Here is a 26,607-nt window from a genome sequence, read left to right as displayed (position 1 = left end):
TTTTTTTTTTTTAAAGGTATTTATTTATTTATTTATTTTATTTATTTATTATATGTAAGTACACTGTAACTGTTTTCAGACACACCAGAAAACGGCATCTAATCCCATTGCAGATGGTTGTGAGCCACCATGTGGTTGCTGGGAATTGAACTCAGGACCTCTGGAAGAGCAGGCACTGCTCTTAACTGCTGAGCCATCTCTCCAGCCCCCCATTAGATTCTTATGACCAATTTTGTGAGACCAACAGAGTAGATGCTAACGCCATTTTACAAATAAGGAACCAGGTTAAGAGTTCATGTTGAATAAGATCTAGATTATAAATATTCGTAGGTCATAGATCCCCATCTCTTCTACCCAAGTCTACTACTATAGCCCAAAATAGCCACACACAATCAACAAATAAACATGGTAGTATTCCAATATTTTTATTTAGACAAAAAGTGCAGACTCCTAGTTTGAGTAACTTGTTCAAAGTTATACACCTGATGATGCTTAGAATCTGAATAGAACCTAGAACTCCTTTCTAACATATTATACTACTGCCTATATAATTAATTTTACACTTATTATATGCTACCTGGCCTAAATTTGTGTCTACATACTGTCAGTTGTGCAAGGGACACTGGAATAGTATCAACAGTGCTTAGCAGGGAACAGCCATTCAGTTAAGTTTGTTGACAAGCACAATGGTGTCTAGCTTCAGTTTGGTGCTTTTGGCTTACGTTTTGTGTGAGTACCTATTAACTGATATGATCTGGCTAGATAGCCCAGTGGTTAAGAAAATTAATTGCTCTTGCAGAGGACCTGGGTTTAGTTCCCAGTACCCACATGGCAGCTCAGAACCACCTATTAACTGTTGGGCCCAGGGCCCCAACACCTCTCCAATCCTTCTTGAGCTCCTGCATGCACACGGTGCATATGCATACATGCAGGCACATGTACATACACATATAAGAAGAACAAATCTTTTAAAGAAGTAACAGATGAGGGTGCATCTGTGTGTGTTGTGGGTAGGTTTTTCTGTACTCATTACTTAACCCATGTAAATAACCATACATGGATATGTGGGTATAACATACACATAAAGTTGTCAAAACGTATGGAAAAAAAATTGATATTTCTACTAGATCTCACTAGGCAACAAGTGGCAAAGTTGGCATTAAAACAACAATATTTTGATTTAAAATTCTGCAGGCGTTTCCCATTTGTTTCTTTAGTGATTCTACTTAATTCAGTGGAATGGCTTAGATAGCTGATGCAATGGGAAACTAACAGTATGTAATTTCTTTTCTTAACTTTTAGGCAGATTGAAGGTGTGGAGCTGTTTTCACCCGGTGAGCAGAGATGTCCTTTTTAAATAGAAAATATTCTCAGGACGCTTCCCATTTCCCATCCAGAAAATGAAATCGCTCAGATCTAGTAAAAGGTTAACAGGATTAGAGCTACGGATCGGGCTGACCTTCTCGCAGACCCAGCGATTGCGACTCCTCCATAGGAAGGCGAGGACGCTGTTTCTTTGACTGTCGGGCGAAGAGTCCAGCGCCTGCGCTCAGAACCGAACCCCTGCAAGGTCAGACTGTAAACGGAACTCTGCAGCCGCCTGAGCCCTTCAGCGCAGCTTCCTCCGCCGCGGGATTCCGTAGCTTCCGCTTCCGGCCCGGAGGATCGCGGAGCCCGGATTTGGAAGCCCCAGGTAGGGAGCTCGGGAGATTTGGGGGGGTTCCTGAGCTGCAAAGCGTGTATGGCGGGAGGGCAAGATTTCGCGTGGCAGCCTGGTGCCTAGAGAGTTCTTTTCAACTCTCAGCGGAAACCTATTTTTTGGGGGGTGGGGATGGGGGAAGTTGGTTTGATTTGCTTTTTCGAGAATGTTTCTGTGTGGCCCTGTATGTAGCCCTGGTGTCCTGGAACTCACTCTGTAGACCAGGCTGGCCTCGAACTCACCTCCCAAGTGCTGGGATTAAAGGCGTGCACCACCACTGCCTGGCAGTATCTTTTTATTTATTTCTTGGTGTGGCGGGGTAGGGAGGGGCGCGAAAGTCAGGACTGCTTGCAGGCGTCTGTCCTCTCTTTCCATCATGTAGCTCCAGGGCTCTAACTCAGGTCGTCAGGCTTGGTGGCAAGTGCCTTTACTTGCTAAGCCGTATCACCGCGCAGTGAAAGGAATGTTGGTAACGATTCGCGTGTACTTTTTCCTTAAAAAAAAAAAAAAGTTATATCTTAACGCATGTGAGTATTTTGCATGCATGTATGTCTGTGCATACATGCAGAGGCCTGAAGAGGGCGTTGGATTCCCTGGGACTGTATATGTTGTGAACCACTCTGTAGGTACCCTCTAGGTACTGAGATCGAACTTGGATCCTCTTAACTACTTAACTACTGAGCCATCTCTCCAGACCTACTTGTACTAAGATATGAAGAAGCCCTCCTGCTCGGTTCTATGGTTCCTGAGCTGGTTCTATTTCTAGATTGAATAAAACCAGCAATGGTAACGTGTGACTCCGTTGGGTTTTGTTCTCTTATCTTGTGTCTCTGGTTTCCACGTTCCTTGTTCAGTCTACAGGCCCTGAAGAATGAAGATTTAAATACAAGGCCATGGCTAAACATCTGAAGTTCATTGCCAGGACTGTGATGGTTCAGGAGGGGAACGTGGAAGGTGCCTACCGGACCCTGAACAGGTAAAAGGACTCAGAGTCTTGCCTAGGCCAGCCTAGGCAATGTGAGGTTATCCTCCACCTCATAAACTGTCTCACCCTGGTGCCAGCTCAGTGTGTAGGCTCTGGACGCTTCTTATCCCCTCCGTTTAGTATCCTAAAAATGAAGTTCTCCAAATTCAACTCGATGGAGCTTATCCAACAAGCAGCCGTCGTCTCTTGATGATACATCTGAATTCTGTCCAAAGTTTTGGAAAGAGCCCATAAATCTGTGACTGCCTGTGCACACTATAATCTCAGCATCTGGGAGGTGGAGGCAGGAAGAATTTGAGAATAATGTAGACAATCTTGACTAGGCTGAGTCTAAGATGACCCCGCCCCATGTCCAAAAAAAAAAAAAAAAGTGGAAGGGAAATGAGAAACAAGAAGCTGAGGCATAGTGCTTCTTTCAGCTGAGCCAGTTTCTGCGGAATAAGGCTACTAGACAACAATAATTCCTTTGTGAGTTTTGTTCATCTCATGTAGTTCAGGCTGGCCTAGAATGGGCCGTGTAACCAAGGGTAACCTTGACTCCTGACCCTCCTGCCTCCATCTCCCGGATGCTGAGGTTGATTCTGTGCTCACTATCATTTACATGCCTGGCTAGAAAAGACAAATTCTAGTTGGGCTCTTGAAGAAATAAGGCATAGATGAGAAGGCATTTCAGGTTCCAAAGAGAGTCATAGCATAAGCAGAAATACATAGCTAGGGGCTGGAGAGATGGCTCAGTGTAAGGAGGGCATGCTGTTCTTTCAGAGGACCCCAGCTTGGTTCCCAGCACCAACGACTGATGCCAGGGATCTGATGCACTCTTCTACCTGCCCTCGGCAGGTACTCACGCATGGGACATAGACAAACATATACTTACACTTAAAAACAGTGACGTGGCTGGAGAGGAGGGGCTCTGTGGAGAGGTATCTGAACACTAGACTATGGCTAGAGACTAGTCCTGATGAGATCGTACTCTTCTAGTTCTTCTAGGCTTCCCTAGTCTGGCATACCTCATTTAACATTTTTATTTCATTTTTAATGATGTGTATGTATGTGAGTATGGGCATGTGAATGCAGGTGCCAGAGGCTAGAAGCATTGCCCCCCTGACTCAAGTTCTGGAAGTTGTGAGCCACTTTCCAGCTCTTGCTTTGTTTTGTTTTGCTGTTGTGTTTGTTTGTTTGTTTTGTTTTTTTGAGAGGGGTCTCACTGTATAGCCCTGGCTGGTCTAGAACTGCTTATAGGGATCTGCCCACTTTGCTTCCTGTGTACCGCTAGGCTCCTCTTTTTAGCTTTTCTTTTTTTCTCTTATTTCCTTGGCCATGAGGCTGAAAGGCATAATAAGCTTTTTGTTGTTGTTGTTTTTTGGTTTTTCAAGACAGGGTTTCTCTGGGTAGCCCTGGTTGTCCTAGAACTCACTCTGTAGACCAGGCTGGCCTCGAACTCAGAAAGCCACCTGCCTCTGCCTCCCAAGTGCTGGGATCAAAGGTGTGAACCACCTGGCCATAATAAGCTTTATTTTCCCATGAAGATTGCTTTGCTGCAGGTGCTGGTGAAAGTTCTCTCACGTGGCATGTGGTACTTCGCAACTAAGTGCTCCTCTGCTTCACTTAATTGCTCATTTTCAACAGTACTTCCTGTCTTAGAGTTTGACTGCTGTGAACAGACACCATGACCAAGGCAAGTCTGATAAAGGACAGTATTTAATTGGGGCTGGTTTACAGGTTCAGAGGGTCAGTCCAGTATCATCAAGGCAGGAACATGGCAACATCCAGGCAGGCATCGTGTGGGAAGAGCTGAGAGTTGTACATCTTCATCTGAAGGCTGCTAGTGGAAGACTGGCTTCCAGGCAGCTAGGAGGAAGGTCTTAAAACCCATCCCCACAGCGACATACCTATTCCAACAGGGCCACACCTTCTAATAATGCTACTCCCTGGGCTGAGCGTATACAAACTATAACACTTCTTTGCCCACTTTTCCATATGTAATGGAATGCATTCCTCACTTCTACTTTCAAGAGTATAAAGCAAAGCATAATAAATTTTTCTCATTCCCTCTCTGAACGAGGTAATCATCTATTCCTTGAAGCCAGGTCACAGTCTTACCGTTCCTAGGAGATTTATTTACTTATTTAGTATGAGTGTTCTGCTGCATTCATACTCACACGCCAGAAGAGGGCATCAGATGCCCTTACAGATGGTCATGAGCCACCATGTGGTTGTTGGGAATTGAACTCAGGACCTCTGGAAGAGCAGTCAGTGCTCTGAACCTCTGAGCCATCTCATGTCTATCACCTCCTTTGCTTCCTGGCATAGTCTTGGGACAAGCCCAGAGGGGCCAGACAAGGCTCCTCTCAGGGCTTCCTGGGTCCAAGACCTTGGCAGAATATGGGCGTACTGCCTTGACTGGGAATTGAACCCGGGCCAAGCAGCTGTGCTCATTATAGCACCAGCACTGCTTGTTTTTGTTTTTGTTTTTGTTTTCTTTAATCCCAGCACCTTCTCTCTGTGAATTCGAGGTCAGCTTGGTCTAGATAGTGAGATCTAGGTCAATCAGGGCTATGTCTCAAAAACAAATAAAATATTTTTATATGAATGTCTATGTGTGCCATGTGTATTCAGGGACCTCAAGGAGAGTATAGAACCCCCTGGAACGGCACTATCCTCTTGGGCTGGGTTTGTAGCTCAGATGGTACAGTGCTTGGCTAGCTTGTGTGAGGCTTTGGGTTTCTTCTCTAGTACTCTGTGAACTGCGTGTGGCGACGCGCAGTTCTAGCAGATAGGAAGTGGGAGGATTTGAAGCTCAAAGTTGTCCTTGACTGTATTGCAAATTTGAGGCCACAGGGCTACACCTGGAGTAGGTGTGGCCCTGTTGGAATAGGTATGTCGCTGTGGGGGTGGGTTTTAAGACCTTCCTCCTCGATGCCTGGAAGCCAGTCTTCCACTATCAGCCTTCAGATGAAGATGTAGAACTCTCAGCTCTTCCCACACGATGCCTGCCTGGATGCTGCCATGCTCCTGCCTTGATGATACCGGACTCAACCTCTGAACCTGTAAGCCAGCCCCAATTAAATATCAGGGCTGTTCAAGCCTGATGACTTGAGTACCCATGTGATGGAAGGAGAGCATTAACTCTTGGGTATTATCTTCTGACCTCCACAGAGTTGGAGAACCGGCCAGGTGCACTGGCTGCTCTTTAGAGGGCCAAGGTTCAATTCTCAGCACCCACTCCACTTCCAGGGCATCTGACACCATCTCCTGGCCTCCACAGGACCAGGCACATAGCACATTTCATGTACACAGACATGCATGTAGGAAAACATATGTACATAAAATACATATATACATAAAAACATATGCATAAGATAATAAAAATCTAAAAAGTAGATACTATGTGGATATTTTCTACCACCTGACCTGGTATTATTTCAGATCTTATTCCAAGGAATTTTTCTTTCTTATTTATTTTTATTTTTTGGTTTTTCGAGACAGGCTTTCTCTGTGTAGCCCTGGCTGTCCTGGAACTCACACTGTAGCCCAGTCTGGCCTCAAATTTACCATATAGCTAAGAATACCCTTAAGCTCCTGATGCTTTTGCCCCCATCGCCTGAATCAAGGTTACAGGCATGAACATGCGCATATGTGCACACACATTCAACACCCCATTCTCTGCAGCTCTGGGGATAGAACATGCCAGGGAAGCACTCTAGCAGTTCATTATAAGCTGAGTCCCCAGCATAAAAAATTTCACTTTCTTTAAAAAACATGTCAGTACAAAGCAGTTGGGGGTGGTGACTTCCACTTGCAGCCCCAGTCCTGTAGAGGCTGAGGCAGGAGGATCTCAAGCTTGAACTATACGGACCCTGTCTCAAAAAATGAGGACACTGAGTACTTTTTTTCTTACTTCAGTTATTAAAACACCAAGGAAATTACAAGGTTTTGGTTTTGAGGGGAGGATCCAATTTATATTCCCTAAGAAGAGAAGATTTGATCTGAAGATGGAGCTTACTTGGTAGGAAGGCATTGGACCAGCAGTACCATATAAACTGGCAAATGGTGCCTTTTTCCTGTAACTCTGGCACTCAGAGATGCAAACAGGAAGATGAGGTTATCCTTAGTTATACAGCAAGCTTGAGGCCAGCCTGGGCTATGTAAGACTACCAAAGAGAAAGAGTCCTTGAAACAAGGAAGACTTCAGCTGAGAGCAGAAGAGATGTTTATAAGATAAAGTGAAGAAATCCAGGCCCCTAGACTCTGAACCCCAGCTTTAAGCTCCCTGGGGCTCCTTATGAACTTGAAACCATGCTTTCGAAAACAGCGCAGGGAATGTATTGGCAGTTTACAGTCACTTCAGAAAGCTGCATTTTAAAAATAGTAGTCTGGTCAGGGTGACACATGTTTGTAATTCCAGCCGGCGCAAGAAAGCTGAGGCAGGAAAATCAGAAATTCAAGGTTATCCTTGACTACATATTAAGTCAGAGGCCAGCCTGAGATATTTAAAATCTTGTCTCAAAAACAAGCAAAAAGCTACATTTTTAGTATAAAAATATAATTTGCAAAGAAGAAAGCTGCATTTCTATTCCTTTTTTTAAGTCTTGAAGTGATATGGAAATGTCTTATAAGTTGTACTTTAGCCTGGTTGGAGGAGGGAAGTGATCAATCTTTTGCTCTTAGGGTGCTTCTCTAGGCAAGAACTTGTAAGCTTGTGTTTGCGAGTAGAGTCCCTGCGGGCGTCCTGTCCCTGCTGGATGCAGCCCTTCCTGACCTAGCTTCTCTTTCCTCAACTGTTCCCTACTGTGTTCCTCTTGGGTCACCTTTTCTACATACTTGTTTCACCCCAGTCTTCTCTTTTTTAGCTTTCAGATGGTTGTGTTTTAAATAAGCCTCTTGTTCTGTGATCTGATTGCATTAGCGGTTGCAAGTGAGAGCTAGCTGTGCTTGAACCTTCACGGTGTTTGGAGTGCAGAGGGAGCCATACAAAGGGAAAGGCCTATGTGTCTACCCCGGGAGAGTGCCAGAAATGCCTGTTATGTAACCAACCAGGGGCCTTCATTGGAGCCCTGAAGTGAGGATGTGGAGAGTGGGGGTTGCTAGAAGCCGGGTGTGATTGGCTGGCCCCCAAACTAGGAAAGACAAGAACACTGGAAGCATGCCCAGTTGACCCCTTTTACTCCTGATGGGCCAGCTTCTGGGTTCATTGAGTCCTTCTGCATACACAGCGGCGGCTGACGCAGCCTGGCTACACTGACATGTGAATCTGCCACCCCCAGGTTCCCCTTGTAAGAGGCTCGGCTCCTTTTACATAATCAGTTGAGTTTTACTAAAACTGGCAGCTGGTTTCTCCTTCATGTAGGGTTGCCAGGCACCAGAACTCCAAGCTGATCTGTTTACAGTGAGCTCTCATCTGCTAGTCCTTGAACTACCTTTGTAGACTGAGGTGACACTAGTAACACCTTCTCAGAGTGCTGCCATTGAGCTCCATCTGTAGTTACCCCACCCCCACTCCCTCACTGGGAACTAGACCCCAGGGCCTTCTGTATAACTCAGGCAGGCACTCCACCCCTCAGCTACACCCCTAGCCCTTTAACTATTACTTCTTGAGTTCTTTTGGGTCTGTTTATTTGGTTGGTGTTAGGGGTTTTTTGGAGACAGAGTCTTGTGTATCCTAGGCTTGCCATGTATGACTTTTGAACTCCTGCCTACACATGTGCACCACCACAGTGGGTTAAGGGGCTCTGGGGAGAAACCAGGTAACAGCCAAGTTACATCCCCAGGGCCATACTTAATTCTGCTACAAAGCTTGACCTACATCCTTGCCTATTAGAGATGAAGTTGAGTGAGCGCTTCTGTTGTGGGGTGCATGTGTGCATGTACGAGTGCTAAGCTGCTTGGTCTAGCTCTACCTCCAGTGCTGGGGAAACAAATGGGGCCTTTTTTTTACATGGATTCTGGAACTAGAACTCAGATCCAGTGTCAACTCAACCATCTTGGCAACCTAATCTGTGTTTTTAATTTTTTTAAAAAAGATTTATTTATTTAATGTATGTGAGTACACTGTAGCTGCCTTCAGACTCACCAGAAGGGGACATCAGATCCCATTTACAGATGGTTGTGAGCCACCATGTGGTTGCTGGGAATTGAACTCAGGACCTCTGGAAGAACATGCTCTTAACCGCTGAGCCATCTCTCCAGCTTGCTTTTAATTGTTTTTAATATTTATTTACACTTATTTGTTCATTTGTTTGTTTAGTTGCTTGAGACAGGATTTCACTGTGTAGTCCTGGCTAGCCTGGAACTCACTGTGTCAATCTGGCCTCAAACTCAGAGATCCACATGTCTTTGTCTCCCCAGTCCTGGGATTAAAAGTGTGCTCCATCTTGCTTATCAGTGCTCTTAGTTTCATGTCCAGCACTAAAGAAAAAGGAAATGCTTAGGTATTGAGATGATATCCCACCTTCTTGGTATATGTTTCCTCCTTCCCCTATATAAGTAGCTCCACCCAGCTCTTCCCCTCTCATTGTCTAAGTAAGTCTGTCTAGTCTGGCCCAATCATTGGGTGCTCTCCAGACCAATGAGATCCTTACAAAAGTAAGGAGGGTGTGCCTGAGGAATAACACCCCAGGCAGATCCCTAACCTCCAAGAGCACCTACACATGCATAGACACACAGTCATGTGATTAGAGCATGTGGGACATGGGAAATGGTGAGCGAGGCTGTTCCCATGCTCTCATTTGTGTCACTGCTATGACGAGAGCCTGTGTTTAGGCACAATTGCTCAGACTGCAGTTGTATCAGTTGTTTTTTTCTCTAATGTTTTCCTACTGTTTGGGAGCTATATTTCTTTTATTTATTAGGTATTTTGGTTTTTGTTTTTTTAAAGCAGGATCTAAATTACTAGGGGTGATCTGAAACTATCCTCTTACATCAGCCTCCCAAGTCCTGGGCTGATAGACATGTACACCATCACACCAGTTCTTAAATACAAAGAAGAAGGAGCTACATTTTTTATTAAGAATCAACGAGGAACCACTCCATTGAGTTTTGTTTAATTACAAATGGTTTGCCTCATTTGTGGTTGTTTTGGTTTTGGCTTTGTGGGACAAGGCCTCTATGTGGCTCTGCTTGGCCTCCCTACTCACAGAGAACCTGAGTTCTGGGATCAAAAGTGTGCACCACCACACACCAAGCTTCACAAGTGCTTTCCCTCCCTTGACTGGAAAGTACTGCATCGGGAACCACTGTCCCTCAGACGCTGTCACACACTGCAGGTGTGTCCAGGTGTGTCTTGGGAGTCAAAGTGAGGGCGTAACTCCAGGAGTAAGCACTGTGCTGCCTTTTAAATTTACCTCACAGGGTCTTACTGCAGCCTCTGGAAAGCAGTCAGTGTTACGTTGTTACCTCTTCCCACAGTAATTTTCTTTTTTTTTTTTTGGTTTTTCGAGACAGGGTTTCTCTGAGTAGCCCTGGCTGTCCTGGAACTCACTTTGTAGACCAGGCTGGCCTTGAACTCAGAAATCCACCTGCCTCTGCCTCCCAAGTGCTGGGATTAAAGGCGTGCGCCACCACCGCCCGGCTAGTAATTTTCAAACACAAGTTATTTTTGCCTCCTGGCTTCTCATGGGCTGTGAAACTGGTAAGGAACAGTGATGACCCACAGCATCTGACTTCATTACCTGCCTTTATACAGAATCCTCACCACCGACGGGCTTACTGAAGTCATAAAGCGACGACGGTTCTATGAGAAGCCTTACCTCCGCCGCCAGCGGGAAAGCTATGAAACGTGCCGAAGGATCTACAACATGGAAATGGCTCGAAAGATTAACTTCTTGATGCGAAAGAACCGTGCAGACCCATGGCTGGGCTGCTGAGGCTTGGGGCTAGAAGCCCACATTAGTTCTGTGTCCAACTCCTTTCCTTATCCAACCAATTTCTGTTACTTTTCTCTGCAATAAACTCAATCACAGGTGAACAAGAAGGCTTGGACATACAGAACCTATCTTATTGGTCCACAGTGAACCCTTTCTTTGATTAAAAGGAAAATAAAGAATGAAAATAATGGAATAGGAGCAGTAATATTTGTTGTTAGCCTAGGAGAGGGGCCAATTAGAAGATACATGTAATGATAAGAGTTTCTGTTTATAAAGATTTGGAAAAGTTCTAGAAACCATGGTGCCAAAAAGAAAAAAGAAAGAATAAAATATTAGGGCTGGAGAGATGACTCAGTGGTTAAGGGTGCTGGCTGCACTTTTGTAGAGAGCTTTGCTTGAGTTCCAACACCTACTGGGTGACACAGGTCTGGAACTCCAGTTCCAGGTGGTCTGTCGCCACCTTCTGGCCTCTTTGGGTACTTCATGCATATAGTCCACATACCCTTGTGGTTCACAACTGTCTGTGACTCAAACCCTAAAGGAATTTCTTTTCTGACCCCCCACCCCCACCCATAGGCACCATATACATCCGTGGTACACAGACATATATGCTAGGCAAGCACTCATTGAATTATGTGAATAGACTTAATACTACTGAGCTGTACAGTTGTTTAAACTGCTGTTTTATTACTAATTATTTTGGTGGGTTTTTCTTGTTTTTGAGTCTCTGTAGACTAGGCTGGCCTCAAATGCACAGAGAGCCATCTGCCTGTTTCCTGACTGCCGGGATTAAAGGTGCGCACCACCATGCCCAGATAAGTTGTTTTGTTTTTAGAATTTTTCTTTTTAAGATTTATTTATTATGTATACAGCATTCTGTCTGCATGTATGTATGCAGGCCAGAAGAGGGCACCATTTGCATAGATGGTTGTGAGCCACCATGTGGTTGCTGGGAATTGAACTCAGGACCTCTGAAAGAGCAGACTGTGCTCTAAACCTCAGAGCCATCTCTCCAGCATATGTTTTTAGAATTTTAAAGCCCCTTTTCTGAGTCTAGGTGAGGCAAGGAAAGTTTCCAACTGTAAAAAATATACTGGATTTCCTACCCAAAACAACTCTCACTGGAAATGCAGATGTTATTCTTTACTGAACTGCCCTTCTCTCCCTCTGAGTAAAGTACGTATGTGTTCTTGATAAATTCTCCTAAAATACCTAACTACTAAACTAGACTCAAAAGAATCCCAGGAACAGACCTTAAGATGCTAACTCCTGCCAGGCGGTGGTGGCGCACGCCTTTAATCCCAGCACTTGGGAGGCAGAGGCAGGTGGATTTCTGAGTCCAAGGCCAGCCTGGTCTACAGTGAATTCCAGGACAGCCAGAGCTATACAGAGAAACCCTGTCTTGAAAAAACAAAAACAAAAAAAGATGCTAACTCCTGTTTCTGTTCTTGAATCTTGATGAAGGGGCTGGGGGGAGGCAGAACACGAGAGCCTTGGGTAGATGGTAAAGCAGTAAATGAGTCGTAAGAAAGAGCAATGAAGTGTGTGTAAAAGCAAGGGCTTGGAGTGAGCAGTGGAATGTAAGCACAGGAGCTGTGCTGCTCATGTTAGGGCCCCTGCTTTAGGTTCAGTCCAGCAAGTTGTTAATAGGCCTGTGCATAATTGTAATTCCTGCTGGAGCTGAATGTTTGTCCCATATGCTCTCAGCTTCTTGGAGACGTCCAGCATCCGCCTTCCCACAGCAGCATTCTTACCGCAGAGAGGAAGCCTGCTGGTCTCTCTCTGCTGCCATCTGCTTCCTCCTTTCTTTGTCTCCGCTCAGCAGCACCTCCAGTATTTGGGGAGTTGGCACCAGCATCTGCAGAAGACTGGCAGAGAAGAGGCTAGCCACCCATCCCAGGATGCTACCTACTCTCTGAGCATAAAGAGTTTTAAGGGACAGAATTTAGGGCTAGTGGATAAACACCGCCCCCTTGTGGTGTAACGCATTGATTTCTAGCCTTCACTTTTTGTTTTTCTGCATTTTCGATTTAGGGACTTAGGCCAGGCTACCTGCCTCATCCTCTCCAGGTGAGGTTACAGGCTTGCCCCTTTTCTACCGGCTAATGCCTTTGAGCCCTCTTGTGAATTTATTTACTGTTCCTCCTTTAAGAAGCGTTCAAGTCCTTAGGCCAGGGTCCTTATTGCTGCTGAGTTGACAAGGTCTTTCCTCAGGTACCTGACATGTAGATGTTGCCTCCCACACTGTGGGTCGTCTTCTTATCCTGCAATAGGTTCCTTTAATGTTTGTTGTGACAGGACTTTGGCTGGCTTGGAATTGGCCATCCTGTCTCAGACTCACAAGGACTAGGATTAGTTATCTGCCACCACGCCCAGCCAAATGGCATAAGTTTTCCATGTCCAGTTTGCTTTGCTGCCCTTGTTTTTGGTGTCACACCTAAGAATTCATTGCCAAATCCCGTGTCATGAAGACAAACCCTGTTTTCTTCTTCTAAGAGTTCTTGTTTGTTTTGTTGTTGTTGTTTCTAGACAGGGTTTCCCTCTGTGGCCCTGGCTGTCCTGAAACTCGCTCAGTAGACCAGGCTAGTCTCCTATTCAGAGATTTGCCTGCCTCTGTCTCTAAATGCTGGAATTAAAGACATGTACCACCACTACCAGCCCCAAACTAACTTTTACAAGTTATATTTATTTTATGTAATCTGCGTGTCTTACACATGCCACATTCACCTGAAGAAGTCGGAGGAGGACAGCTTTCAGGAGTCAGTTCTCTCCCACCTTGTGGGTCCCGAGGATCAAGCTCAACAACTGTACAGGTTGTTCACCTAGATCTGTGTGTGAATGAAGCTGGAGAGACTTGTGCTGGGCTGTAGCTCGAGAGCTCAGCATTTGAGTCTGCTGTCTTCAGTGCAGTTTTTAGACTAATACACCTGTTCTTGTCGATTTTCTAATCTCAGCTTTCACAAGAATCTCCTGATAAAAAAGGTCCTTGATAATAGTGCTGGAAATTTCTCAAGAATAAAATGGCCGGGCGGTGGTGGCGCACGCCTTTAATCCCAGCACTTGGGAGGCAGAGGCAGGCGGATTTCTGAGTTCGAGGCCAGCCTGGTCTACAGAGTGAGTTCCAGGACAGTCAGGGCTATACAGAGAAACCCTGTCTCAAAAAACAAAAGCAAAAAAAACCCAAAAAAGAATAAAATGGTTCCCTGCCCTGTAAATGTGTTCTGATTAATGTATTCCAGTTTTGTAGTTGAAATGGTCTCACAGAGATCCTTTGCTTGACAGAGCTGGCAATCAAAGCCTGAGCTGACGTGCCCTGTGGTCTTTTGTGCTTTCTAACAATCTGGATTCAGTTTTCTATGGGAAATGTTTTTAGAGGAACCAGCTTTATTTTCAGTATTTAATCAAGTGAATTTTAAAATAAACTTAGTCTCCCACTGCCTGTGATTCCTCCATATTTTTTTTTTTCTGAATTGTTTTCTTCATTAGGAAATGACAAGAGTCAGGCACGGTGGCACACACATGTGCATACACACACACTAGTCTTAACTACTCAAGCTAAAGAATGAAGATTACCTGAGCCCAGGAATTCAAAGACAATCTGAAGAAAACACCAAAACAGGAGAAGGGAGGGGGAAATAGAAGTCTAAAGGGTAACAGGAGGAATAAATGAAATATAGATTTTTACTTATTTATTTATTTATTTTGGTTTTTTTGAGACAGGGTTTCTTTGTGTAGCCCTGGCTGTCCTGGAATTCACTCTGTAGACCAGGCTGGCCTCGAACTCAGAAATCCGCCTGCCTCTGCCTACCAAGTGCTGGGATTAAAGGCGTGTGCCACCACCGCCCGGTGAAATATAGATGTTTTGATAGAGGCAGATGTGAACAAGTAGAAGAGTACAGAATAAACTCATATATGTCAGGTGGTGGATGTTACTGAAATGTGGACATCAGACCCAGGGTCTGGAGCATGCTAGGCAAGTACTATACTACTGGGCTGAATCCCAGGTTCTGGTCTGCAGTCTTACATTTCTTTTTCTTTAAAACTTGTGTGTGTGTGCCTGTGGAGTCCTGAAAACAACCCTGTGGAGTCAGTTTTCTCCTGCCACCTTAGGGGATCCTGGAATCCAACAGGCCGTTGTAAGACACCCCTCTACCTACAGAGCAGGCCCTCATGTGAGTTCTGCCAAAACTATTCAAACAGGGAAAGGACTGTCTGAGAGCTTGGTTTGGTGGTTCAATCCTGTAATCTCAGAATTTAAGAGATGGAAGTGAGAATAGCAGGAGTTCAGGGTCATCTGCATGGTGAGTTTGAGGCCAGCCTGGGCTACGTGAAACTCTGCCTCAAACAAAACAGATAATAGTATCAGGAAACTGGATATTCATGAGCATAAAAATGAAGTTAAAGTTGGGCATGGTGGCACATGCTATAGACCACCAGAAATACTTTCTCTTACCTAACTGCATTTGATGTCCCTTATCTAACCTCTATCCACTCCCCCTACCTTTCCCAGAGGACTTGCCATTCTTTAAAAAAAAAAAAAGTGTTACATTTTATGTGGGGAACTTGCTACAGTAGACAAGTATTTATTAAGTACTTAATAAATGTTAGTGTAAGTACAAGCACTAAGCCTGTAGTGGCTATTCCTGTTTGTCAACTTGACTATATTTGGAAGGAACTACAATCCAGAATTGGAAGGCTCACCTGTGATCATAATCTGGAGGCTGAGAGATACAAGTTTCTGACCTGGATCTTGGCATGGAGATCTTGAGGCATAGTGGATATGAATTCCAGAAGATTAAGATAGGGGGATCTTTGAGTTCAAGACCATCTGGGCCACACCTTTTTCTGGAGACCTGCATAAGGACATTGGAAGAAGGAAGATTCACTCTCTCTCTCTTCCTGCCTGCTTGCCTTGTGGGTCTGAGCACCCACTAGATCCTTGGACTTCCATTCACAGCTGCTGCTAACCATTGCTGGGAGTTAGACTACAGATTGTACGTCACCAACAAATTCCCTTACTATATAGAGACTACCCATGAGTTCTGTGACTCTAGAGAACTCTAATACAAACCCTGTTAACATATATGAATATGGTAGGTGATACTGTAAGTACAGTAAGAAAAAAAAAGGAAAATGGAAATCGAGAGCGTCAAGTATCAAAATTAAATAGGGTGGCCAGAAAGGCTTCTCTGGGGCTAATTAGATCACAAACACGAAGGAGAGTGGAGTGCAAATCTTGTAGGTTTCTTAGTAAAGAGCCATGCAAGGCAGAAAGCAACAAACAAGGAAGTGGTCTGGTTTCTGAGGCTGAGTAAGCCATCGGAATACTAATTGTGATCCCCACAGGTTAGGAAGTGAGGAGTCTTGGTGTTTCATTGGCGAATGGAAGCCAGGGAGAGCTCTGAGTCTGTGTCCTGTTTTGTTGCCTCGTCTCTTGGTATCGCTTTTAAATTAGGGAGGCGAAGTTAAAGTTAGTCCTAGCAATAATCTTAGCGCGCTAACCCTTGACCCGATGGAACGTGCTGCCCACCGATTTCTGCTGCATGCAATATTCACAGGACTAACGTGGACAAGGATCCGGGGCGGGTCAGCGGACTGAACCTCCAGATCCCGCGGCGCGCGCGCCCGCCGCCAGCACCCTGACACCGCGGCTGCGCGGCCGAGGCCCCGCCTTCCGTGGTCACGTGCTGCAGGGACAGCAGCGTGGCGGCGGCTGTGGCGGTAGCGACGGCGGGCCGTAGGGCAACCGGAAGGTTTCCGGTTCCGGTGTAACGTTCGGGCTCCGTCTCAGGGGCTGAAGTTTGTGAGGTGAGTAGTGGCCCGGCTCCCGAGAGGAGAGCCTTCGGCCCGAGCGGCTGGACTGGGTGGGAGTGCTCGGCGGGAAGCAGGCTGAGGGGAACCCCTGGCTCTGTGGGGGGAAGGAGGCAGAACGGGCTTGCTGGAGAAGGGCGGGGGCGAGAAGGAGCAGGGTGGGCAGACCTGCTCTGAGGTGAGGAGTTAGGTCGGACTTGGTGGGGCGGGGGCCAGTAGGGTAGACAGTAAAGACCGGGGCATGGGGGTTCCGGGGGCTCGTAGCTTAGGAAAGTAAGGGATTCCTTCGGAAGATGGGGGTTCTGCTACCTGCTCATTCAGAAGACCGCGTTCTGCCTCCCTCCCCTTCCCCTCCGCCCCCCAGCCCCCCCACCGACGCTGACGCCTCCTCGCTGTCGTAGTTGACCATTTGGTTAGTGACCACTCTAGTAACTGAAATTTTCTTATCCATTGACTGTTTCGTTTGCACATTCGGTTCGAATTTGAAGACATCCATGTGTTAGTATATTGCTTGGGCTCACATCCAGTCTGCTAATACGCTTCACCTATTACTTTGGGTTTTGAAGATGGCTTAAACTTTCTAGCTTATTATTCAATTGTAGTGGGCTGTAAGCCCCATTAACATGAGGATTCTTGGCTGGTTTTGATCACTGCATGTATGTGTCCTTACATGCAGTAAGTATTCTGCTTGACAAGTCATAGTAACTTAAGTCTTTATTGAATGGAGTGTTAATGTCAGATGTTCCCGTTTTCTAAGATGAGTATACTGAGGCTCTGGGGAATTAACTTGCTTGTCTAAGGGCTTGTGAATGGTGGTGCTTACTATAGTCTCGCTTCAGTAGGCTTTCTCCTCCACTTTAAGTGCCCATGTTTGCTTTCTTTTTGATACTGCTATCTCATGATGGCCCAAAAAAGCTATCCCAGGATTATTCATAAAACTTGTCACTGACAAACAGCCTTCCAGCTTCATTCAGATGTATTAAATACTGTGTGTTGACAGATCTTATGAGTGATAAATCTGTGAAGAATGTAGGAGCTAATTAGACTGCATCTTTTTTGTTTTATGACAAGGTCTCATGTAGCCACCGGTGTTGTTGAACTCTGTAGCCAAGGCTGGACTTGAACTCCTGATTCCCCTTGTGCTGGGATCACAGGCTTGTATGATCATTCTGAGGTTGCATCTTTTAGATGTCTTTAAACGGCTTGAAAGAGTAATTCCCAGATCATACTACGGTGCACGACAGTGCTAACAGGAGGTCAGATGGGAAGTTGAGGTCGGTGCAGTCAGTCAGTTGACATACAGCCATTAGGAAGAAAATCAGAAATTAAGTTATCTTTATGCTGTACTGGTGAAGATGTTTGAGATTTAAGATTACCCAAATGTAAGCATGAATAGTGTTGAAATTTTTCACCAACTTGCATTAAGTAATAAAAAATCATTTTGGTATATAGAATGCTTACCAGCATGAATAAAACTACAGAGAAATGTGACAGCATTCTTAAGGATTATGAGATTTAACACAGGCGGACTGACGTGAATAAACCCTCTTCTTTGTATCTGTTAGACGAGTTTTGGGTCAAAGTTGGGTTAGAGAATACCTTCCAGAGTAGAATAGCAAAGTGAACTTCTAGATTGGCTCTTCAGATGTTCTCTTTGCCTATCTTTTATATGACAGGATCAGAAGTTAGAACCCCTTCCTCAGATTAGGTTATTCCTAGTTTGTTCGTTCTTCAGATAGCATTTATGACTGATAACTGAGTCAGAATTAAAATATCAAATGAGTGGGGCATGGTGGTATGCAGAAGAAGAGAGAAGCCAGTGGACCCCTTCCTTGTGTTTTGAAGCTTGGTTTTAGGGAACATATTCCCCTTCATATGAGGTGGAGAGACATGCCTAGGGGTGAAAATAAGAATGGGGAAAGCACTCTTATTATGCAGTTATCTTGATTGTTTTGTTTTCCCTTTCTCTGACTCTTGCTTGGTTTCTTTTAGGTGTAGTATTTTGTCTGACTTGAGCACACATTCTCCATTTCCTCCAAAATGGCACTGTCTAAGCGGGAGCTGGATGAGCTGAAACCATGGATTGAGAAGACAGTGAAGAGAGTACTGGGTTTTTCAGAGCCCACGGTGGTCACAGCAGCGTTGAACTGTGTGGGGAAGGGCATGGACAAAAAGAAGGCGGCTGGTGTGTACTTCTTTGACTCTTCTGACATAACATTTGAACTTCCCTTGGTTGTCCCTATTAGGAGCATCAAAGGAAAGGGGGGCTAGCCCCCACTCCTTTTGTTGTTTTCTTGTTTTGTTGGGGTTTTTTTGAGGCAAGGTCTTCTATGTAGCTGTATCTGGCTTGGAACTCAATAAAGATCCAGCTGCTTCTGCCTCCTGAGTGCTGGGATTAAAAGTGTGTACCACTGCTCCCTCCTCCCACTTTTTAATTTAAAAGACAGGGTCTCATGGAGCCCAGCCTGGCTTCCAGCTCACTAGCTAAGGATGGCCTAAGACATATGAGTCTATTTCCTCTACATCACCACCTCTCACCTGTGCGTGGTAACTCCACAGGGGTGGAATATAAGATATCATGTGTATCAGGTATTTATATTACGATTCATATTGGTAGCAAAATTACAGTTATGAAATAACATCAAGATAATTTTATGGTTGGTGGTCACCACAACATGAGGAACTGTACTAAAGGGTGGAGTCATCAGCAAGGTTGAGAACTGCTGCCCTTCATCCCGAATTCTGTGATCACAAGTGTGACCACACCTGATGTATGCAGTATTGGAGACTGAGGGAACCAGGACATAGGCAAGTACTCTTTCAACTGAGCCATACCTCTCCTTATTTTCTCTTCTGTTACAATGGGAAGAGCTTAAAGAACCGATTTTTCTCTCTCTATTATTTGTGGTACATTATGAATTACAGTCTTTGGTCACCATACCAAATCACCTAAGTCAAATTCGCTTAGGAAATATACTACAATCAAAGACTGAGTCTGATTGACATCTCAAAATATGAAAGTATAAGATACATGAAAGGTACAGGGAGGTAGATTTTGTTATGGGTAGTCTTCCATAATTTGTTGTTGTATGAGCTAAGGTGATTATTTTATCTTAAACTGGTTTTAGGGTGTTGGGGATTGTACCCAGGCCCTTGTACCTGCTTAGCAAAGTATTTTTCTACAGTGCTACATACTCAGCCCTAATTTTACACTTTGATGTTCAATTTAAACATCAAAAATGACTATACTACTTTGTGCTCAAAAAAACAAAAGAAAAGAACCTTTTACTTCATACAGCAGGGTCATTAAGTATATCCAAAACTGGGAATTCTACAAAGAAAATTGTTTATTTAGTTACTATGAAGGCAGGGTTTCACTATTTAGCCTTAATTGGCCCCTGTCTCCTGAGTACTGGGATTAAAAATGTGTATTATTATGCCTGGCTATTTTTATTTTATTTTTTATGTGTTTGAGTGTTTTGTTTACATTTATGTATACCCTACAAGCTAGAATGAGTCAGATCCCCTGAAACTGGCGTTACAAAAGACAGTCGTGAGCCTTCATATGAGTATTGGCAATCAAACCTAGGTCCTCTTGGAAAAGCAGCTTAACTTATCTTAACTGATAGGCCATCTCTTGAGCCCCTACAGTTTGTGGTTTTAAATTATGCATCTATGTGTCTGTGTATGGGTAATGTGTGTGTGAGAGAAGATGCTGTCAGAGAGATCAGATTCCCCTGGAGCTAGAGTCATAGGCAGTTGTAAGGCATTCATTGTGGATTCTGGGTATCAAACTTGGGTCCATTGCAAGAGCAGTATGTGCTCTTAACCATCCTAGTCCCCTATAAAGAAGTTCCTGAAACTTTTACCTGCTAGGCGGTGGGGGCACACACCTCTAATTCCAGCATTCAGGAGGCATAGACAGGTGGATCTCTAAGTTTGAGGCCAACTTGGTCTACAGAGTGAGTTCCACAATAACCAGGGATACACAGAGAAACCCTGGCTCAAAAAACAAACAAACAAAAAAAAGTAAAAACTTTTCTCCTCTTTTATTTTGTCTGTTGTTTATTCTATGTCTGGTACTGGACTGTATATTTTACCCTTTAAATCTGTGGCCTTTTTTTTCCTCATCAGATCACCTGAAACCTTTTCTTGATGATTCCACTCTCCGATTTGTGGATAAGCTGTTTGAAGCTGTGGAGGAAGGCCGAAGCTCAAGACATTCCAAGTCTAGCAGTGACAGAAGCAGAAAGCGAGAGTTAAAGGTAGGTTATGGTTTGTTATCTAATAAGCTCAGGAGTGTTTGGAATAATAAGAAACGTGCTGAGCTTACCTGGCTCACACTTGGCATCTGCTATTAGAACACCTAATATTGGGTATGGGCATATAGCTCATTAATAGAGTTTTTGCCTGGCATGCATGAGGCCCTGGGCTCAGTCCAGTACTGCAACACATAGAGTTAAAAACAACAACAAAATAGAATACTTAGAAGGATTCTTAGACATTAAAGTAGAGGGGTAGGGTTTTTATTATCATAGTCTATGAGCAAAGTTCATTTGAAGTAGTTCAAAGAAGTAATTGATAGCTTGGTCATTTTGTCACATACCGTTTTATTTTCACTGTGCCCTCCTTAGTACCTATAAATTGAGCAATCCAAGAATCTTGGATTGCTTGAAACCTAGACATGCTTCAGAATATCTCCCCTGCTTCCTGACTGTAGACCTCATTAATAGAGATTTCTATTTAATGTATATGTAGATAAGATACCTAAAAACAACTACCATATAGTCCACATTACTCCGTACCCTACTGAGGGTCACTGTCTCCATGAGTGGGCCAAGTAAAAGAGTTAGAAATACTCCCTTTTCTACTAAATGCATATTCTGTGGTTGCTGTGTAGTCATGGCCTTTTAACATGAGAAGTGTTAGTGGCTGGTCTCTCTTACCTCAGTTCCCTAGGAAGCCAGTTTCTCTGTCTCACTTTCCTTCGGCTCTCTTGGATTTTGGTTGGTTGTTCTGAGATAGGGTCTTAACTATAGAGCTAGCTCAGGCTGTCTTAGAACTGTGAGGTGCCCAAGTGCTAGGATTATATGTGTGTGCTGACATGATCAGGTGGTTTGTCTTCAATAAGTTTTCTTTTGCTTATGGATCTTTCTTAAAGACTCATATTTAAATTTTATCTCTGTATATTTCTATGTATGGACAGAGTGGCCCACAAAGGTCAGAAGAGGGTGTCAGATCCCCTGGGGTTTGAGTTACAAATAGTTGTAAGCCACTACATAGTTGCTGGGAACAAACGCTTGTCCCTGGGCGACAGTGCTCACTCTTAACCTCTAAATCATCTCTCCAGCCCTTGTTTTGGATTTTTGAGACCAGATCTTGCTACCAAGCCCAGGTTGTCCTCAAGCTCAGAGGTTCTCCTGGCCCAGCCTCCTGAGTACTGAGATTCTAAGCATGTACTATCATCATACCCAGCTCTAAAGTGCTTTTGTTGATACCTTGCATATCAGTTACTTTTCCTGAGATACACACAAAAAAGGAAGCAGTGTCTGCTTGGGGTCTGTAGCCATGCTAGATGACCAAGAAAAATAGAAATTCCTATCCGTTTTGTTTTTTTTGAACATTATAGGGTGATCAAAGAAAGGAGACTTAGTCCTTGACTTAAGTCAGTCTGCTATTTAGGAGTGAGGAGTTGCAAAAATGTGAGTTACAAAATGTGAGTAGCAGTTTTGTATAAATTTGCAACTGGTTATAGAATTTCAGACTTGTGTTAAACTTGAGAGGAGATGATTAGACACGTACTGTACAGATGAACACAGGAGGATTGTGTTACAATAGTACATGCTGCTGTAAAGGCCAAGCTCAGGCTGTGAATGAACTAACTACATGGGGCGGGATAGTAGAAAGGGTTTCTTGAGGGAGATGTCTAGATAGCATGGGATATGGGTCCCATTTTTGGTCCATTCAAGTCCCCACTCCACACAATATATTATGGGAGAGTCCTTTTTCTTGAACTGTAGGAGTTCCAGGAAGCGCTCGCCCCTGGCTGAGGATATGTCCTTGCAAAACACGAGCCCTCCTAGTGAAGAGGGGAAGTCACCCAAAGCCTACCACCGGTGTGTACATTTGCTTTTTCCCATTGTCCCTTCAGTCGGCCACTCTTGGTCCTGTTAAAGTCATTTTGCAAATTAGTCAGCATATTGGAGTTCCCATTATATGATAAGAAGAAAATGTTATTGGGGAATACTAAAAAAGAACAAGCCTCTTTTCCGGAAGAACTTAGATTTTAATTGGGAGAAGGTCTACCTAACACTTGGCAAACAGTGTCAGCAGTATAATGTGATCTAATATAAGCCGAGCTCTAAGTGCTGAGAGGATGTGAAAGAACAGTTGGATCAGAGTGGGATGAGATAATGAGGAGAACTTCCTGGAGGAGGTGAGTTTTAGACAGAGATTGTGGGAAAGGAGGAAGAGCATTACAAACATAGGCACTGGCAAAGATCTTGAAATGGGAACACTTACCAGAACATGAGAATGAAGTTTGCTTGAGTGGGGTAGGAATGATGAAGTGGTGAAGTGGTCCCCTTGGTGGAGTGTCTACAAGACCCTGCTTTTTGCAAGTAGTTATCTGAAAGGTTGCCATATTCCCCTGGGAAAACCACAAGATGCTGGTAGGGGTTGGATGGCTCTTCCTTTCCCCTAGGGAGGGATACAATTCTTCTGTCATTTTGGGTTCCTTTAGGAGGTGTTTGGTGATGACTCTGAGATCTCAAAGGAATCATCGGGGGTAAAGAAGCGGCGAATACCCCGTTTTGAGGAAGTAGAAGAGGAGCCAGAAGTGATCCCTGGACCTCCGTCAGAAAGCCCCGGCATGCTAACAAAGCTCCAGGTTAGTTAAAAGAAGCAAAGGGGTTTTGTGAGTTGAAGCACATGGGTCCAGTGATCATGATTTAAGTTTGTGTTAACTATTTGGGAAGTTTTATTTTTTCCTTTATATTTTAGCAGTCCTTGGTTTGATCAGAAGTAGCCCAGCTAAGGATTATTGAGCACCTAGTATGTTATGTTGCCGCTTGCCCAGTTTTCTACCTCATCATCATTGGAAAAAGGAAATGAAATGATAGCACTTAGTTTGATTATATCTTTAGAGCTTCTTTCTGCTCTTTGTTAGGACATAACAAGGGGTTTATAGAAACCTCTCTAAAGAGGACTGCACCATTGCCCATGCTTATGGCAGTAGGAATTCAGGGGTCGATAGCATGATCATTAACATTTTTAAAGACAAGGTCTTGCTATTAGCCCTGCCTGGCCTACGATTCACTCTGTATAGACAGACCAGGTTGGTCTCAGCCTGCTATTGCTTCCCAAGTGCTGAGATTAAAGGTGTATTCTACCATGCCTGACTGATAACCTTGACTTGTAAACATAGTATGAATCTTTATGTGCGTGCAGGAACCTCTGAGAGTTAGACGTGTCAGAACTGGTTAGAGATGGTTGTGAGCCACCATATGGAGACTGGGACCTGAACTCAAGTCCTAAAGAAGAGTGGTTGGTGCTTTAGCTCTGAACCATGTCTACAGTCTTCCTGCCCACTTTAATGTAGTAGCTTGTTACGAAGTGTACATGCACTGCGTTCCCCATTTTAGACTTAGGTTAATGTATTAATGCCTTATCCAAAGAAATACAGGCAGAAAGTGTGGTACAGTTCTAACCTTATATTGTCTGGGTCTCAGTCATATATATTACCTAATATACCAATCCTAACTTGGGGAAAAAAGATTGAAAAATTCTGGTACTTAAGGGTATAGGCTTATCTTTAGTAAATTTTCTTGTCTATGGTATAGATATTTATTGTGGAGATGTTCACAGACTTTTAGGTCTCTAGAACTGACTGCTTTTTCATTTAGGAACATTTATGGGAGGAAATAATCTTTTCCACCTTTTCCCTCTGGAGAACAGATCAAACAGATGATGGAGGCAGCAACACGACAAATCGAGGAACGGAAAAAACAGCTGAGCTTTATCAGCCCCCCTACACCTCAGGTATGGTGCCTGATTGTTCTGAAAAGAAGAGTTAGCACAGTTTGTTGTCATTCATCCACAAAGTCCAGAAAGGGCTCCAGTTGTCCACCATAATCTTCCATGGTGTGTATCTGTATGCCTATTTATCTCACACTCTGATTTCTTTTACTCTCTTGTCTTATAGCCAAAGACACCTTCTTCTTCCCAACCAGAGCGGCTTCCAATTGGTAACACTATTCAGCCCTCCCAGGCTGCTACCTTTATGAATGATGCCATTGAGAAGGCAAGGAAAGCTGCTGAACTGCAAGCCCGAATCCAGGCCCAGCTGGCATTGAAGCCAGGGCTTATTGGCAATGCCAACATGGTGGGCCTCGCTAATCTCCATGCCATGGGCATAGCTCCACCGTGAGTATCTTTCACACAGTCCCTTATCATTTCTAAAATTTCTGGGGTAGTTAACTAAAGGTAATTTACTTGAATATTACTATATTATTGACTTTTTTTTTTTTAAGATTTATTTATTTCTTTTATGTATGTGAGTACACTGTCCTGTCTTCAGACACACCAGAAGAGGGCATCAGATCCCATTACAAATGGTTGTGAGCCACCATGTGGTTTCTGGGAATTGAACTCACGACCTCTGAAAGAGCAGTCAGTGCTCTTAACTACTGAGCCATCTCTCCAGCCTGTTACTGACTTTTTTTCTCAAAGAACATTAAATAATTTCTTACAGTTTCATATTTTTAATATATGATCTAAATTCAGTTACATGTTTTTGGCTTTATTGTAGTTTGTTGTCTGCTTATAACTGATAGAACTAAAATAATAATTTTCACTTAATAATGGAGGTAAGAATAGGATCAGATTTCTGGACTTATTACTTAAGAGCTTTAGCCATTAAACAATATTGTTTGAGACCATATGTTAAACTTGGGTGGCACATGGTGGCACATGTCTGCAACTCTGTTACTCAGGAGGGAGAAGCAAGAATAGTGAGGTAAATAAGAATCTAGACAAGTTCTAGGCCAGCCAGAACTACATAGCAAATGAGACATGGTCTATGTCTCATTTGTGATTGTTCTAGCATCCCAAGACTAATTCAAGAACTTAGGAACAGATGATAGAGTTGTTTCTCATACATCCCAGTGGTAGCACATCTGGCTAGTATGCAGGAGGCCTTGGCCTCTCAGACTCTTGAACCAACACAAAAGAGATGAGGGTGGAGGGGAATGGCCTGGAAGATGGCTTCAGTGGTTGAACCATTGGCTTCTCTTCCAAATGATTCAGGTTCAATTCCTAGTATGCACATGGTGACTCACAATTGTTTGTAACTCCAGTACTTCAGGATTCAACACACTTACATAGACATACATTGAAGCAAAACATACATATATATAGGCAAAACACCAGTGTGCATGAAATAACAACAAAAAAAAGGCAGGAGTGCATGTAGGAGTGGAAAGGTGGCTAAGTAGTTAAGAACACTTGCTGCTATTCCAGAGGACTAAGGTTTGGTTCCTGGCACCCACAGGTTGGCTAACAGCCATCTGTAAGTCTGATTTTGGAGGACCTGAAAATAAATTTTGAAAAAAGAAGAATTTGGGAATAAAATAAGATGAGATAGTGGCCAAGTGGTAGTGGTGACACATGCTTTTAATTTCAGTACTTAAGAGGTAAAGGCAGGGAAGTCTCTGAGTTTTAGGCCGGTCTGTCTGGTCTACATAGTAAGTTACAGAATAGCCAGGAGGAAAAAAAAACAAATTTTTCTCAATATGATTTTAGAATTAATTTCATTTGATTATGCCCTGTGTCCAAGTACTTGATTTGATGTATGTTTTAGGGGAACCCCTGAACTTGAGTATGCTGTACAAATGCTCTAGTACTGAGATATTTCCTTAGCCAACACTGAGTTAACCCTCAGCCTGGTTTGATGTTTTATATTAATAACTCTTAGCTAAAAACAGAACTAATTTACATTGGTCTTTTTTGCTGTTGTTTCATTTCAAGATTTATTTGTTTTATGTGTATGAATATTTTGCCTGCAGGTATATCTATGTAGGTCATGGGTAAATGGTGTCCGAGATCAGGAAGAGGCATAGGATTCCTTAGAACTCAAGTTACAGACAGCTGCAGACCCCAAGTGGGAGCTGAAATCAAACCCAGGTCCTCTGCTAGAGTAGTCAGTGCTCCTCATTGAGCCATTCATTCAGTCTTCAGTCCCTGTACTTTGA

General features: G+C 43.8%; 2 protein-coding genes across 4 annotated transcripts in view; both read left to right on the top strand.

Moving 5' to 3' along the window:
• The first annotated feature begins 1,600 nt into the window (after positions 1-1,600).
• Mrps21 (mitochondrial ribosomal protein S21) lies at positions 1,601-10,739 on the top strand. The gene is made up of 3 exons (XM_031374853.1): positions 1,601-1,693; positions 2,554-2,675; positions 10,366-10,739. The coding sequence occupies exons 2-3, from the start codon at positions 2,593-2,595 to the stop codon at positions 10,544-10,546; spliced, it is 264 nt and encodes an 87-aa protein (XP_031230713.1). The 5' UTR covers positions 1,601-1,693; positions 2,554-2,592; the 3' UTR covers positions 10,547-10,739.
• Positions 10,740-16,212: 5,473 nt separating this feature from the next.
• Positions 16,213-26,607, top strand: part of Prpf3 (pre-mRNA processing factor 3) — a 26,139-nt gene continuing 15,744 nt past the window's right edge. The window contains exons 1-7 of one of the 3 annotated variants that reach the window (XM_031374850.1): positions 16,229-16,354; positions 18,350-18,542; positions 20,492-20,622; positions 22,378-22,473; positions 23,100-23,246; positions 24,314-24,397; positions 24,561-24,781. In XM_031374850.1, the coding sequence (XP_031230710.1) occupies positions 23,229-23,246; positions 24,314-24,397; positions 24,561-24,781 (323 nt within the window). In that variant the 5' untranslated portion in view covers positions 16,229-16,354; positions 18,350-18,542; positions 20,492-20,622; positions 22,378-22,473; positions 23,100-23,228. Of the gene's footprint in view, positions 16,770-18,349; positions 18,543-20,491; positions 20,623-22,377; positions 22,474-23,099; positions 23,247-24,313; positions 24,398-24,560; positions 24,782-26,607 lie in introns of all 3 variants that reach the window. The other 2 variants (XM_031374848.1, XM_031374849.1) reach the window with 2 other exon arrangements.

Source organism: Mastomys coucha, unplaced genomic scaffold, assembly GCF_008632895.1.
Source record: "Mastomys coucha isolate ucsf_1 unplaced genomic scaffold, UCSF_Mcou_1 pScaffold16, whole genome shotgun sequence".
NCBI classification, from domain to species: domain Eukaryota; kingdom Metazoa; phylum Chordata; class Mammalia; order Rodentia; family Muridae; genus Mastomys; species Mastomys coucha.
This window is presented reverse-complemented; position numbering and strand designations above follow the sequence as displayed.